This window comes from Rhipicephalus microplus, chromosome 3, assembly GCF_043290135.1.
Source record: "Rhipicephalus microplus isolate Deutch F79 chromosome 3, USDA_Rmic, whole genome shotgun sequence".
NCBI classification, from domain to species: Eukaryota; Metazoa; Arthropoda; class Arachnida; order Ixodida; family Ixodidae; genus Rhipicephalus; species Rhipicephalus microplus.
The window spans coordinates 40,458,150-40,473,263 of NC_134702.1; the positions used below are offsets into that span (position 1 = coordinate 40,458,150).

The following is a 15,114-nucleotide window of genomic DNA, read 5'->3' on the forward strand; positions in this document are numbered from 1 at the left end:
TCTCTTGTGAAGGGGTTTGACTGTAACCACGAAATTTCATGCATTTATGTTCACTGGTACCCAAGTTACAACCATTCATCAGCGTAATCCACATGGGTTTCTTAGCCAGGCTCTGGTGCATTTAGTGAATGTGCTAGCACTGCATAATTCCCTATGATCATTCCTGGATGGGTGCTGCACACTGTGACAGCGCTCTTTTCTAAAATTTCCTTGCTGAAAATTTCTAGCAGAGCGCTGTTTGCCATATGGCTTTTATCAATAAAATTTTAATTACCGTATTTAATCCAATGTAACACAAGTTTTTTCAAAATTTCTCTGAAGTGGTTTGGGGGTCCGCGTTATAATCGAAGCAACTCAAATCATGCCTTGGCGGTGCCGCCCAACTGGTTCCTTAAAATGGCTACGACAAACCTAGAGATATTTCAACATTGTGCTGGCAACATATGCATGCTGGAAAATCAAATAGAGTGCAAGTCCAGTCCAATCCTATTGTTTACGAAGTGCACATGGCGACGTGTTGCGGACGGTTCATTTCCTTTGTGCTTCTGCGACTTCGGCTCGAGCAAATGGCAGCGCGACAAGTTCATTACGAAGCCTGCATTAAGAGAAGTGCAATACTAATGGCTGAGAAAATCGGGAACTCAGCCTTGGCTGGACGGCTAGATGTTACGAAATCTACTATCCATGGATGGAGGCTCCAGCATGAAGCGCTTCAAGAGTGAGCACGGCCGAAAATGCTTCCGTGGACCTCGTGGACCTCGCTGTGGCCGTCACACAGAACTAAAGAAAAAAAAAAGTGGCGGAGTTTGTGATTGAGCAGCGAAATCGCCTATTTGGGGTCAACAGCCCCGCCGCGGTGGTCTAGTGGCTAAGGTACTCGGCTGCTGACCCGCAGGGCGCGGGTTCGAAGCCCGGCTGCGGCGGCTGCATTTTCGATGGAGGCGGAAATGTAGGCCCGTGTGCTCAGATTTGGGTGCACGTTAAAGAACCCCAGGTGGTCTAAATTTCCGGAGCCCTCCACTACGGCGTCTCTCATAATCATATAATGGTTTTGGGAGGTTAAACCCCACATATCAATCAATTTGGGGTCAACATTGAGCTGATTCAGTGGAAAGCCCGAGACGCAGCTCGAGAGATGGGAACCCTGCTGGAAAACTTTAAGGCTTTCTGTGGATGGGCACAGAAGTTCATGCAAAGAAATGAATTTTTCCTCCGGTGAACAACATCGATAAGGCAGAAGCTACCAGCAGATTGCGAAGCAAAGCTAGTGGAGTTTCAGCACTATGTGATCGACCGGCGCAACTCGTCGCAAATGCCGTTGGAGGCACGCAGGTCAACGCGGGTCAGACTCCCGTTTTCTTGAACATGCCTATGTAAATGGACTGTCAGCGAAACAGGTGCCTCTCAAGTTCGCATAAGGACAACAGGCAGCGAGAAGACGCGGCTAACCGTGATGCTAGCCTGCTTGGCAGATGGGCACAAGTTGCCGCCATACATCATTTCCAGCGCAAAACATTCCCGAAGGAGCTGTTCCCCACGGATGTGATTGTCTGCTGCCAAGAAAAAGGTTGGATGGACACTCTGCTTATGCTTGACTGGGTCAAGACTGTGTGGTGCCAACAACGAGGTGCACTCCTCCACCCCGTCTCCATCCTAGTTCTCGACTCATTTCACGGTCACCTGATGCCCGAAGTGAAGAAGCTGATGCAGGAAACTGAGATGCAGCTCGTGGTTATTCCCGGAGGTGTGATGTCCGTGCTGCAGCCATTACACGTTTGTCTGAACAAACCATGTAAGGATAGAATGTGGCAGCTGTACGGAGAATGGATGCAAGAAGATCGGGCTTTGACACCTATGGGTAGGATAGAGCGACCTAGCGCCGCGAAGATTGCCGAGTGGGTGTCCGCAGCTTGGTACGACCTGCCGCACGACATGATAGTTGGCGCGTTTAAGGGGGACACGGTTCTTGGCAACGAAAAAACGCCAAAAAAAAAAATATTTTTTGGTTTGGTGATTTTCGTTATCTTCATATCATTCAGCACCTGCCAGCAAAAAATGAACTCAAAATGACGCGTCATTGAGCCAAAAGATGTGTTTATTCATCCCAGCACTTGGTTTCGCTTACGAAAACACCGAAAATAGCCGCCTCTTGCATTGCTCAAATCGCGCTAACCACTAATGGGATCGCGGCCATCTTAGTCTCGTTTGAAAGAGCCTCTGTTGCGCTCGCTTTCCCGCCAGGAATGAACCTTCAATGCTGCAGCCAGTCGGCGCTACTAGAGGCAAAAACAAGCGACAAAACCGTGCGGTATCATTGGTCCATAGCAGTCACGTGAGAGAACAGCGGCTTGTGATTGGAGCCCGGAAACTAACAACACTGATCAAGCGCGCGCGTTGTCATCGCCATTTTGGAAGTTTTGTAGTTTTGCGATCGAAATCGAGATGCCGAACTGTGCTCGAAAGTTCAGCACACTTCTCAAATTTGGCAAGTGACGGAAAAAATGTGCTGTGCAGCCCAAGGAGTCGTCGCAGCCACCGCAGGCTACGTCAGCAGAGCCGAGCGGGACAGGAAACCGGCAGTCACCGCGATGCAGCAGCTCGATATAAAGGCAGCCTTTGATCGCTACAACTTCTACCAGTGGCGACACGCGCTCAGAGTGCCACAAATCACCACAACTGCCGACGAAGATATCTGCAGATCTCAACGGAAGAGCGCGACAGATTCCGCGACGAAGCGGCGTTGCAACACAAACACAAGCGATCGCGACGGCGACCACGGTGCCGTAGGAAATCACCTGATTGCGGTAATACTTCAATAAGGTGCCAGGAAACAACGCCGCCGCTTGTGATTAAGACAGCAGAAAATGCTGCTGCAGCAGATCTCGCAGCCGGAGAAAGCACGGCGGCAACTGCGACCACTGCCTGCAGTACTTAGAGTTTGCACGATCGAGCTACAGGGATAGACGTGACATTTTTGACATCGGCTGACCAAGAACTCAACGAGCGTCGCGCCCAGCAAAAAGCAGCGGTACTTTCCTCAGTCTCGGCAACCGTTCGCAAAATGACTGGTCACTTCAGACGTGAACATTACGTGTTCATACAAAGTGGCGAGTCAGTGCAGCACCGAAAGTTCGTCGGACCGGCGTATACCATGGTTGACCTCGACATGGTGAACAGTTTACTAAACGAACATTCTGCTTGCAGAGTGTGCCTTCTTCAGTTGACCATCGAACGCGACATGCGTGAGTACGGCGTAGCTGTTAAGCTGAAGCTTCACTGCAGCAACTGGGCAAAAGTTGGTTCGAAATGGAGCTCGCGGCGGCGGGTTGGTGGCAGCAGTAACTGCAACCCGTTCGAAATCAATGTTCGCACGGCGCGTGCGGTTGAGAGCACTGGGAATGATCAGACAGCTCTGAATGACATCTTTGCCGCTATCGGTGTTTCACATCGGGGCCTCCATACGAAAACGTACCAAAAGTACTTGAAAATGAAGCTTGTGGGGATGCTGACACCCCCCCTGTAAAGTTGTCTGCGCTGCGTGGCGCACGTGTCTCGCCCCAAGGCTTTATTTCGGTGGTGACCACCGCCGGTCGATAGATGGCGTTGTGTTCGCTTTGAGTACCACTGTTGGTAGAGTGGTAGCGCCGGCGGTGGCCCCTGGCGGAAGGCAGGCCTTGGTGGTAGGCGAGAGTTGAGCGAGTCTCTTCTGCGCGTGGCGGCTGCCGCGAACGGTTGTCTGTAGCGTGGGTCCCCGGTGCACGGCACCGCGGGCTTCGCGCCGTGATCCCACGTGGAAAGTTAGGCGTTGGTGACGCCGCCTTGGGTATGTGTTAGAGTGTTAGTGTGTGTTTATCATGTTATTGTGTGTTTAGTGCGTCATTGCGTTATGTTGTTTGTAGGGTAGCGTGTTAACCAAAATTGATGTATCATTCGTCGGACGATATCGTCGTCTAAATTAGTTAATAAATGTATGTATGTTGTGTGCTTTGTACCGACCGTGTCCACTGTCTCCGTTCACTCCAAGAGCGTGGCGTGGCGATGCGCTCGTTTGCCTCGCCGAGACCCCACAAGCTTCAGCCAGCAGCGAGAGCTAGTGCCGAACATTTGACTAAGGGTGCCACAGTGGTGAAGTGCCTCTACAAGGACCTCAATTTCAACAGCCCCAAAAATATTGTCGTCTCTTTTGATGGAAGCTGGCACACAGGAGGACACACCTTTCACATTGGAATAGCCACTGTGATAAAAGTTTTTTCAGGTTATGTGCTAGACTATGTTGTGCTTTCTCATTTTCGCCTCGGCTGTGAATGTGGTCCAAAACCCGAGAGCCCAGAATACTCCGAATGGTAAGCCAAACATTCATGCCAGAAAAATACCTCATGCAAGGCTGGCCAAATGGAAGTAGAGGCAGCAATTATTTTTATTTCAGCACCCCCTTTCGCTTCATGCCTTCAGGTACATCACCATGCTTTGTGATGGTGACAGCCGGTCGTACAGTGCTGTCAAAGAAGCTGAGGTGTACGGCTTCATAAATGTTAAAAAAGAAGACTGCTCGAACCATGTGCAGAAGCGCATGGGGACTGCGCTTTGGAACCTTGAGCAGAAGCACAAAGGGGACAGCAGCAAGCACATCAGTGGCAAGGGCCGCCTCACGGGTGACATCATTACGAAATTGACGAGTTATTACGGCTGGGCTTTGAAATCCCGTTCTGGGAATGTGAATGAGATGCACAAGGCTGTGTGGCATCCATTGACGATCACCATGTGACATCCACTGACAAGAAATCAAACCACAGGTTTTGTCCACACGGCCCGCGAGTCTTGTTGCAAGCATAATGCAGCCATGGCAAGGAATGAGCCCATCCCAACAGGCAAGCACAATTCACGAGAGGCTGTGAGCAATGCACTGCGTGCTGTTTATGAACGCTTGTCCGACAAGAAGCTCCTGAAGAGATGCACCAGAGGGAGGCCGCAGAATGCAAATGAGGACTTGCATTCGGTCATTTGGAGCCTCTCACCCAAGGACAAGAACGCGTCATTGTTCGCCGTTTAGACTGCCATGGCAGATGCTGTTATGCGTTTCAACTTAGGGAACAAAGAATCTAGTTCGCTTATTTTGCGTGAACTGCAGCTAGATCAAACATGCACAGGTAACCAGCGGGCGGTTGAGAAAGACTATCGCCGTGCCGTCAGCTCGCAGAGGAAACGTGCATCTTTAGCGGCATTTCAGGCAGCCGCAAAGAAGAAGCGCAAGCAAAAGCCTGCTTCAGACTACTCCATAGGGGCTTTGTGAGTGATTGTGAATACAAGTGCTGTGGCTTTCATGCATGAAATTTTCATTTTCACAACTTTTTCAGTTTTTTGCGTTTTTCTCAAATACAGATTTTTGCATGTTGTGAATTTTGGGATGAGCACTGTGTCGCTAATACTGATTCGATTTTCTTGATCTTTTTTCTGTTTGGATGCTAGGGTACTCAAGTGTGTAAGAAAACCTTGATAAAAAGTTTAAAGGGTGTGGAAATTGAGGCTGGCCCGCTGCCTTTGCGCGGGCTTTGCCGCCTTTTCTTATGTCCCGACATGTCTGCCCTCCTTTGCTGTCTGCCGCGCTGAGAGAGCGGAGTGACGTTTAACTCCCTCACCCGGTAGCAGATGTTGACTGTGGCGCCGCGCGTGGAACCTCCCGAGAGGTTTTCGCGCGCTGCGTCGGGAGCGGTCAGATACTCTCCTGGACAGCAAACGGTGAGCCACGCATTCTTTTCCTTCTGTCGACTCCCGTCGCTCGGGGCTCGTCGGACTTCGCTGACGACCCCTCGCGCCCGAAGCGAACGCTCACTTTTTGTTGCCCCACTGCGTACTCACGGCCGAAGGGCGGTACGGTGTCCTAGTGCGTGGCCTAGCTACGCCGACCCGTCTCCCTCCGAGGCCAACGCGAGCGCCTTTGCCCTCGCTCGAGCAACCGGGTCTTGGTCCCAGTGTCTCCGTGGATCACCTTTACTGCGGAGACGTGCTCGTGGCACCCTGTGTAGTACTTTGTGCCCGTGGCGTGGATAAGCCTATTTGCTTTCCCGCCGCGCCTTTGCAACGGGCTGTACTGCGTTTGGTGTTGCCACAATAAAGTGTTGCGACTTGAGCAGTATCGTGTTCTCGCCACGGCGACGGTTAACGTGTGCACTGCGGCTCGCTAAGACCGGACCCACCCTGGTGGCCGTACTCCTTTGGGATATGTGTACACCACAGGGGAGAAACGGGTCTTAAAAGGCCAAAAATCGGGGAAAAAACGACTTTTCTAAGTTGACATATTCAGAATCTGCAACTATTTTTGCACTTATCTGAGAAGTTTCAAGCTTCTCGCGTCACTATTTCTGGCACAAAATCAATTTATAACACCCCTGTGCGATAAATCTGAGCACAAATTTAAGGGGTGACGCGGGTCTTAGAATGGCGAAAAATGGCCAAAAAGTCGATTTCGGCCGATCGGTGCCATCTTGGGCTTGTTTTGAAGCTGATTCCTTTGTGCGCATTTTGCCACCCTTCAAAATGACGTCGCTTAAACAGAACGGCTGCCCTCGCCTCTTTTCCGGAGCCCCCTTCCGGGCCGCTGATTGGCCGGAGTGCACGCGCACCAAGCGAGCCCCCTGTTCCTCGCTTCCCATTGGCTGATGCGGCCAAAGTTGCTTGCGCTTTTTTTTTATATTGTTCGTCGGCTGCCGGTTCCAGTTCGCGCACGTTGTTCGTCTGCTTCCCGCATGCGCCTGCTTGTACTACGCGACAGACGCACTGACTTTCCATCTTTTGCCGTCATGATTGGAGACGCTCGTCTAAAGAAGAAGACGCGCCAAGCGTACGGCAAGAAACGGAGGAGGCACCCGTGGAACGCCCGCCAGAAGAAAGCAGCCGGCAACGTGCAGCCGATTTCACCCGATGCGGCCGAAGCGGCGCATTCCGACGGCGGCGCGCAGCCGCTTCTGTCCAAAGCGGTGAGTTCTCCTGAGCCTTGCAGCAGCACCTCATCGGATTGTGTCATCGTCGGATCGTCATCTTGCACTTCCAGCAGCATCCTAGACCGCATTGACACGGCGTTTTATTCGGCGGACGAGTTTGCTGAATGCGCGAGAAATGCTGCGGGCTTGAAGGCATCACTCGCATCGCAGTGCGCGACGGAACGTAAGCTCGAGTTACTAGATATTGATCTGGAGGATGGTGGGAAAGAAAACGGGACAGAATTTGTTATTTTTGATCTGGCGGCGATACGCTCGTTATTTGGACTTGTCGCGTGCCCAGAATGCGGTGAAAGAAGCGTCACTATTTCAATGGCCAAGAAAAAGTACGGGCTGTGTTCAAAGCTCATAGTCACGTGCGGCAGTTGTGACTTTTGCGAAGAGCGTTTTTTGTCCCCACTAAAGCCGACGAGACCGACGCCAAAATAAGGCCGTTTGAAGTTAATATGCGTGCCATGAAGGCCATCAACAGTATCGGCAAGGGGGCAACGGCTCTGTCGGACTTCTTCGCCGAGATGAATATTTCGCATCGAGGGCTTCACCACAAGAGTTACCAAAGCCACATGAATATAATGAAAGAAGCCTGCTGTGCGACTGCTGCCGAATGCGAAGTGGCGAGCGTTGCTCGCGTCAAGGAGCTCTATGCGGAGTTCGGCAACGCGCCCGGAAACGTCGACGTCATTTATGACGGCACGTGGCTTACGCGTGGACATAGGTCGCATATATGTGTTGGCTGCATTGTTGAGATGTATATTGACGTGATAGACCATATCGTGCTATCGAACTTTTGCCTGGCTTGCACCATAGGACCCAAGGAAGGAGAAGCAGGACATTCTGCCTGGCTCATTCAGCATGCCCCTCTGTGCCAGAAGAATATTGATTGTAATGCTGGCCAGATGGAAGTAGAGGCAGCACTACGCTTGTTTGAGCGGTCACTTGAAAATTCAAGCACAAGCTTCGTTATACGACACTGCTGTCGGACGGCGACAGCAGGACATCCCATGCACTTACAGAAAAAGAGGTGTACGGCTTCATAAAGGTGGCCAAATAGGATTGCATAAATCATGTACACAAGCGTATAGGAGCTGCCTTACGTACCCTTGTAGAAAAAAAAAAAAAAAAAAAACACCCTCAAGGTGGCTCAATTGGTGGAAAGGGCTGACTTACGCAACAAAAAATACACCTCATACTATGGCTACGCATTGAGAAGCCACAGGAACGATGTTCCAGGTATGCAGAAGGCTGTTCTAGCAACTTTGAACCACATGTCTTCAACTGACGAGGCACCAAAGCATGACCTTTGCCCTGAAGGCCCTGAATCCTGGTGCAAATTTCAGAGAGCTCTTGCGAAAAATGAGAAGCCGCCACCACACAAGGACAGCCTGCCTGATTTGGTAACTGAGGCATTGGAGCCTGTGTTTAGAAGGCTGAGCGACAATGCCCACTTGGAAAGGTGCAGCGATGGGATCACCCAGAACCCAAGTGAGAGCCTGCACGCTATGATTTGGCAGCAGGCCCCCCAAACTCGGCATGCATCCTTGCGGAGCATTGAAAGGGCAGTTGCCGAAGCCATCAGCCGCTTCAACCAAGGCACAACCAAGAGCGACGTGGAAATTGCCGAGAAGCTGGGCTACAGCGCTGGCAATAACTTGGTGCGTCGCAGCCTTGAGAAGGACAAGGGCAGGCTGCAAAAATCGCGAAGAGAGCATCTCGACAGCAGTTCAATAAAGGAAAGACTTTCAAAGCGTCACAAGCCAGCAGGGGACTCTGCTTACAGCCCTGGTCTGCTGTAAACAGTCATGATGGCAAATAGTGAGAATTTTCGCAAAATAAATATTCTTGGTTTTAGACCTAAACATTGTGTAAATCTATTGTCTATCCAAGGACAACATTATTACATGATTTTTTTTTTTGTTCCTTTCACTTGCAAGGTACTGGAACGACCACAAAGTAAAAAAAATAATAATTCTCATGCTGAGTCAATGGCTACTTTACAGTTCTAAAACAAGCTGTGAGCAGTATTCTGGGTGGGTACAGTGAATTTTATCATGGCCATTTATCCTATAATATAGAGCTACAGAATGATCTCATTATTATCGCTGTAGCTTCACTTCAGCAATTAGCAAAAGTGAATCTTGCTAGAAATTTCAAACGCATTTTTCTCAGTACGATGTTTTTGCACATTGCACTCGGCCTTACTGGGGTTTTTTCTTGAGTGAATGCGACAAAGTTGGTATCATTTTATTCGTCTTGATGGAGATCTTCAAGAAATTTTATTTTTGCCAGAAATTGGAGCATAAGGTGGGTGTGCCTACAACACTGAAATGCAAGGTGCGACAAACTTTGGGAAAATTATCAAATCGAAAAAAAAAAAAAAAAGCACTCCTACCATTGTGTAGCTTATGTTCATTAGTACACAGTCATGTGCCAATAGTAGCTAGCTATGCAATACAAATTTTTGTGTCATTGTACCAGCAAACAATAGGGTAATTAATTTTAGGATATCTCAAGAACTAATTGGCTTAGAGGAACAGTAGTTATTTTTGAAATAAGCATCAAAAATTCAATCACACTTTGAATTTTCTTTCAAAACACATAAAAATATCTGGCATTTCGTCTCAAGTACAGTGTCCCCCCTTAAAGACTGTAAAATTTCGAAATTTTCCAGAAATCACCAGTGAAAGTTCAGAGCCAAGAGACTGCGACATAAAACTTCATAACTTAGGGGTAAAACTTAGATACTCGCATGAAATTGCATATTTACACTATTTGAATATTCAGCAATATACAGGTTCAATTACAGCTCTTTTGATGCATTACGTTTTATGCAAGGCACATCCCAAATTCATAAAAAAAGAATAGTTATAACTTTTTTTGGATTGATGTAAAGAAAATGTAATTACATATTTTGAATCAGTGTACAAGGCTGAATATTCCCTGGAAAAACCATGTCTCTAGGCCTAATACTAATATATTTCACTATGGGGTCCCATGTCCCCCTTTAGTAACACTTTTACAGTCAGCGCTCACACGAGTTGCCGTGCTACTCTGGCCAGTGAATTCAGCGCTTGTCCTCACCCTTGCGAAAGCGTGGTCCCTGTCCGGGTGCAAACTGTGCCACACTGACAGGGGTGGCAGGCATCAGGTACTGGGGTGCCATGGTTATGATGTGCTGCCCGGCGGGCATCAGCTGCTGCGGAGGCGCCTGGCCGACCCCGACCGACGGGGGACCCACCAGTGGGCTCGAACTGAGTCGCACACTGCCCGTTGGGGTCGTGACCACTGCGCCGCCGCTGCCACCGGCGCCGTTGGGCGGACTCGTCAGAGGCAGAAGGGTGCGCTGAAAGTCACGCGAGAGGTCATCATGAAACCAACCAAAGTATGCTTGGCGCAACTTATTGGTTTCAAAACATTTGCAAAAGAGTTTTCTACAGTCAAATCTCATTACAGAGAAGCTCAGATTCACATTTTCAGATTGATGACTTTTTCGGAGATCCCCTCCGCCAAATGCTCATTGATATAACGTGAAAATATTTCACTACTACGAATTTCAGAATATTGAATGTTTCAGAATAACATATCGAATTTTATCCCCCTCACATCTTTACAACACTTCAATATAACAATTAGTGATTTTAAAGAGTTACTCACACTTGTGAAAATAATCCCCAGCTTTGTACCTGCCCCTATCATCATAATCGCAACGCCCTCGTATTTCTTTATGCGCTCGCTCTATTCAAATGGGAAACAGCCATATCACCATCATCATCACCAAGTACTTGTTTTTTGCATCGGGCTTCGTGCCATTGCCTTTGTTTTTATCGGGCAGCTTTACCTGCTCACTTATTACACGGTTATTTCCTAGCCTTTTGGTTGGTAGTTGAACATTCAAGATAACCTCCGGAAGCACCATAAAATTCTGAGACAGTGAAAAATGTGACGAAAGTGACCTATGGGATGAAGTCGCCAATCGAACATTACGGGCAGTGCGACGACGAAGCGGGCACGTGAGCTTAGCTGACGACCAGTATGATTATAACCATTCGTGGTGACAAGAGAATGGCGACGACAGCGAAAACTGCATGGGCGAACGGCGTGGGCGAACCAACGTGAAAAATCGATATTTAACGCCGATGCTTCGCGGTGCGTAAGGATGCACATGCTTAAAAGTAGGCTTGTGTGAATATTCGAGTGCTTCGATTATTCGAACAAATAATAGAGTATTCGAATTCACTGCGATTCTTATTTAGGTTCTCAAATATATCAAAGTATTCGATACGAACGAATAGGTGTATGTTAGGCCCTATGCAACAGCCTGTAAGGATCGTTTCAATGCAGTATAACAGTGCTAAGCCTTGAAAACAATGATCCAAGAGAACTTTGCTCTGCCGTGAAGCCCCACTTCAAATATAAAAGGGTCCTGCAACAATTTTTGAGCATGGTTAGCAAACACTGCCGATCGGCAGTCTAGCTAGTAAGAACACGCGAGCTGAATATTGTGGCGCAGCACACGACCTGACATTCACCAAGTCAAATGAAAATTTCTACCTTCTCTAGGCAAATGATGCTGCAATGTCAAAAATTCCTTGTCACGTCAATTGTACCAGCCATTGACTGATTTGAGCATGTAGCGCTCGGCCGTTACTGGGACGGCTGTGGGTGGTCGTGATTTGTCGATGTGTACATGTGCGATCACACTGAAAAGCAGCTTAAAGAAAAAAACAGAGAGAGCGCTCAAGATCACAATGCGCACAATAAGAAAACTCTGCTCACACTGGACATACCGTATTTACTCGCATAATCCTCAAACTTTTTTGGGCGGAAAACAGATGCAAAGTTGGGGGGTGCGAGAATTACACAGGGAGAACTTACCAGAAAAACGTGCAATGCAAAAAAAAAAAAAAAAAAAAAAAACCCTCAAGTGGCCGCAAATCAGGATTCTCACACCAGCAACTAACAGCAAGCTTAGAGAAGTACTAATTAATAATTAAGACTTACCTCGACATTAAAAGCCCTGGTTCAACACAAGGCAAGGTTTATTTGAGATACTAAAAGTGCAAGCAAATAGTCGAGAATTAGAATACCATACGCAAAGCTTGTGGGTGTTGCGGCCGTAGCGGTAGCATTCGTCTCGCAAGAGGAGCCCTCAAAAGGTAAGCCCTCACAGTATTTGTATACGTATCTACAGTTAAACCTCGTTATAACGAGACGGGCTATAACGAAATAATGGATATAACGAGCAAATCCTAATTCCCCTTGAAAGTCCCCATAAAACCAATGTATTGAAAACCTCATTTTAACGAGGCAAAATTTGCCTGTTATGGGATATAACAAACATATTTTGTTAGGAAATAAAATTTTGAGCTGATGTCACGACAGTGCACAACGCGAATTTGAGACGGCGCGCAATTTGAGAACTGTATTTAGCAGTTCAAAACTCCCGCCACGCGCTCTCCAGCAACGCGCGCAAAGCAGACGGCACGCGCTGTTTCCGGAGGAGAGGTCGCTGCACGTGCGCTTGGCTACCACCGACAGCGGAGCGCTCCGCGAACGTCTCGCCCTTTTCTTTTCATTTGTGTCTTCTTTATATTCTCCCTCTCCCCTTTCTCATAGCGCTGAGGCGCACTTCCTAATCTTACATACCCCCTTCCCCTTGAGTAACCGGTTCCTAGAGGGCAGCGCAAAAGAGCGCCTCTTCTGCCCCTTCCTCTTCACAGTCACTTTCTTTGCAAGTGTTGTCGCTCGCCGACGTGAGCCGCGTTGCTTTTGCGTGCGTGTTTCTTCTCTTTTTCGACCGCTTCCGCCTTATCTTTTATCGTGCTGCGCTCGTGATTCCAGCAACATGAATGCGCCAGGCGGGAAGCGAAAGCGCATAACGCTAGATCAAAAGGCGACTATGATAAGAGCCGTCGAATCGGGGACCAAAAAGGCAACGTGGCAAGAGACTTTGGCGTATCGACGAGCACACTTTCAACCATCTTGAGCAAGCAGGATTCCATCATCGACGCTGTTGCACGTGGCGTGAGAGGAAGCGCTAAGAGGATGAGGGCACCTGCCTTTGAAGCGGACGAAAGGGTCGTTTTTAAATGGTTCTTGGACACGTGGGCCGTGAATCTGCCGGTGAGTGGCGCCTTACTGCAAAGAAAAACGAGAGACTTTGCCTGCATCATGGGCTATGACAACTTCGTAGCAAGTTCGGGTTGGCTCCAACGCTTTAAGGAGCGCCCCGACATTGTCGGGAGAGCGGTCTGCGGCGAATCCCAATCTGTCGACGAAGCAGAGGCTACCAAGTGGGCCAAAGAAAACATCGTGCGGCTGCTAGAAAAATACAGCATGGAGGATATTTTTAACGCGGACGAAACCGCTCTTTTTTTCAAGATGTTGCCGCACAAGACGTTAGCCCTCAAAGGCGAGCCGTGCCGTGGCGGCAAACAAAGTAAGCTGCGGATCACTGCGCTACTTTGTGCAAACATGACCGGCTCTGAAAAGCTGCCAATTTTCGTAATTGGCAGCTGGCGGCGTAAATGCTTCAGGCGGCGTGGATGAGTGTGACGGCGACCACGATCGCAAACTGCTTTTGACACGCCTCATTTGCCGCCGCACCAGACGCCAGCGATGAGCCATCAGACGAGCCCACTGTGCCGGACGGTTTTGCCACATCAGACAAAGTCGCTGCATCATGGACGGCACTTCGTGACGCCGGTGTCGTGCCTGACAGCGAGTCGTTTTGCGTACTCTGAAGTGGTGGCAACGGAGCAGCTCCTGGATGACGATATTGTGCGCGCTGTCAGTAATCGTAACGAAACCAGTGACGATGACTCTGTCGACGAACAGGAGACAAACGTCGTCGGAGACATTATACGTGGTGGACGTACTGCGTCACTACTTCGGCGCTCACGAGGGTGGCGAAGATGGCTTGAACATTGCGGCCGCAGCTGAGCGAGTCATCGTTCGCATCAGGAAGATGCATCAACCTCCAATTACGGACTTCTTTGCAGCTAAGTCTGCCTGAAATGCAAGCTGTGTATTTTGAAGTGCATTAAAACAGGTGCATGACTTTTTCCTTTTCATTTGGGAATGCGGTTATTTTGTTGCATACCACCGTGCGGCGGGATGCTATTTCGCCCTCTATTTTTTTTGGGGGGTAAGTACAGTGCATAATATTTGCGGTAAATGCCCTCTACGGCTATAACGAAATATTGGTTATAACGAGCAAATAGAGGCGGCCCTCCAATTTCGTTATAACGAGGTTTAACTGTATATATATATATGAACACTCAAAGAAAAAAAGCCGCCCGCGCGATGCGCCGAGCTCATCACGATGCGCCGAGCTCATCACGATGCGCCGACGCGAGCTTATCTCTCACGTGTATATTGCTCCATGGATGGATGCCTGAGTGCGCGCGCTTATCCTTTGGTGGGGGAATCAAGTGCCTTCGGCTTTCACTCAAATGAAAGCGTTATTGGCCGGGCCCACAAAGGTCACTTTGGTCTCTGCACAGGCCTCTTTTTCAAAAACAGCGCGCTTTTCATACACAGCGAGGTATAACAAGTGGGACACTTGTTAGTTTGCACTCATCTGTACCTGTGATTACGTATCGTGCATCGTTTGTTTAAACAGCGCGTTACATGTCGAGCAATAAACATTGTTAGTTCGCTCTCGTCTTGTGAGTATCATTTTCATGCGTCATTTGTGTGTGAGCAGCGGGCAGCACGTTTCAATCTGCTTGCCGTTCTCAAGAGTTAAGGCTCATTTACACCGAAAGCGGCGCGGCAGAAGAGGTTTGCATCTCGAGCTTTTGCGTTCTGACTGGCTGCGGCAAAGCAGCGAGCCCCGGCAGGCGGCAAAAAATTGCTCTGAGAGCGATCGCCTTTGCCGCCTAGTTTTTCTTCCACTTTCGCCGCCTAGAGAGGAGGTTTTCGCCACTTTCCGTGTTGCTGCCTCACCGCTTTGGCTGCCCTACCTTCGGTGTGAACGAGCCTTCACATTCCAAGTTGTTGCTGTCGCATGTATTGCTTGGCCCTTGCGGCGAAACTAACTGTTTTAGTTTTTTATGTATTTACTGCCTTTAACCTACCGCTGCGTGCCCTCGGAGTTCATAAATCGCTATCGCCTCGC

The 15,114-nt window shown here is 49.0% G+C and overlaps 1 protein-coding gene across 3 annotated transcripts in view; it reads right to left on the reverse strand.

The window, feature by feature from the left end:
- Positions 1-15,114, reverse strand: part of LOC119176131 (uncharacterized) — a 65,682-nt gene that overhangs the window by 21,521 nt on the left and 29,047 nt on the right. For all 3 annotated transcript variants that reach the window (XM_037427285.2, XM_037427276.2, XM_037427293.2), the window contains exon 10: positions 10,074-10,335. In XM_037427285.2, the coding sequence (XP_037283182.1) occupies positions 10,074-10,335 (262 nt within the window). The remainder of the gene's footprint in view (positions 1-10,073; positions 10,336-15,114) is intronic.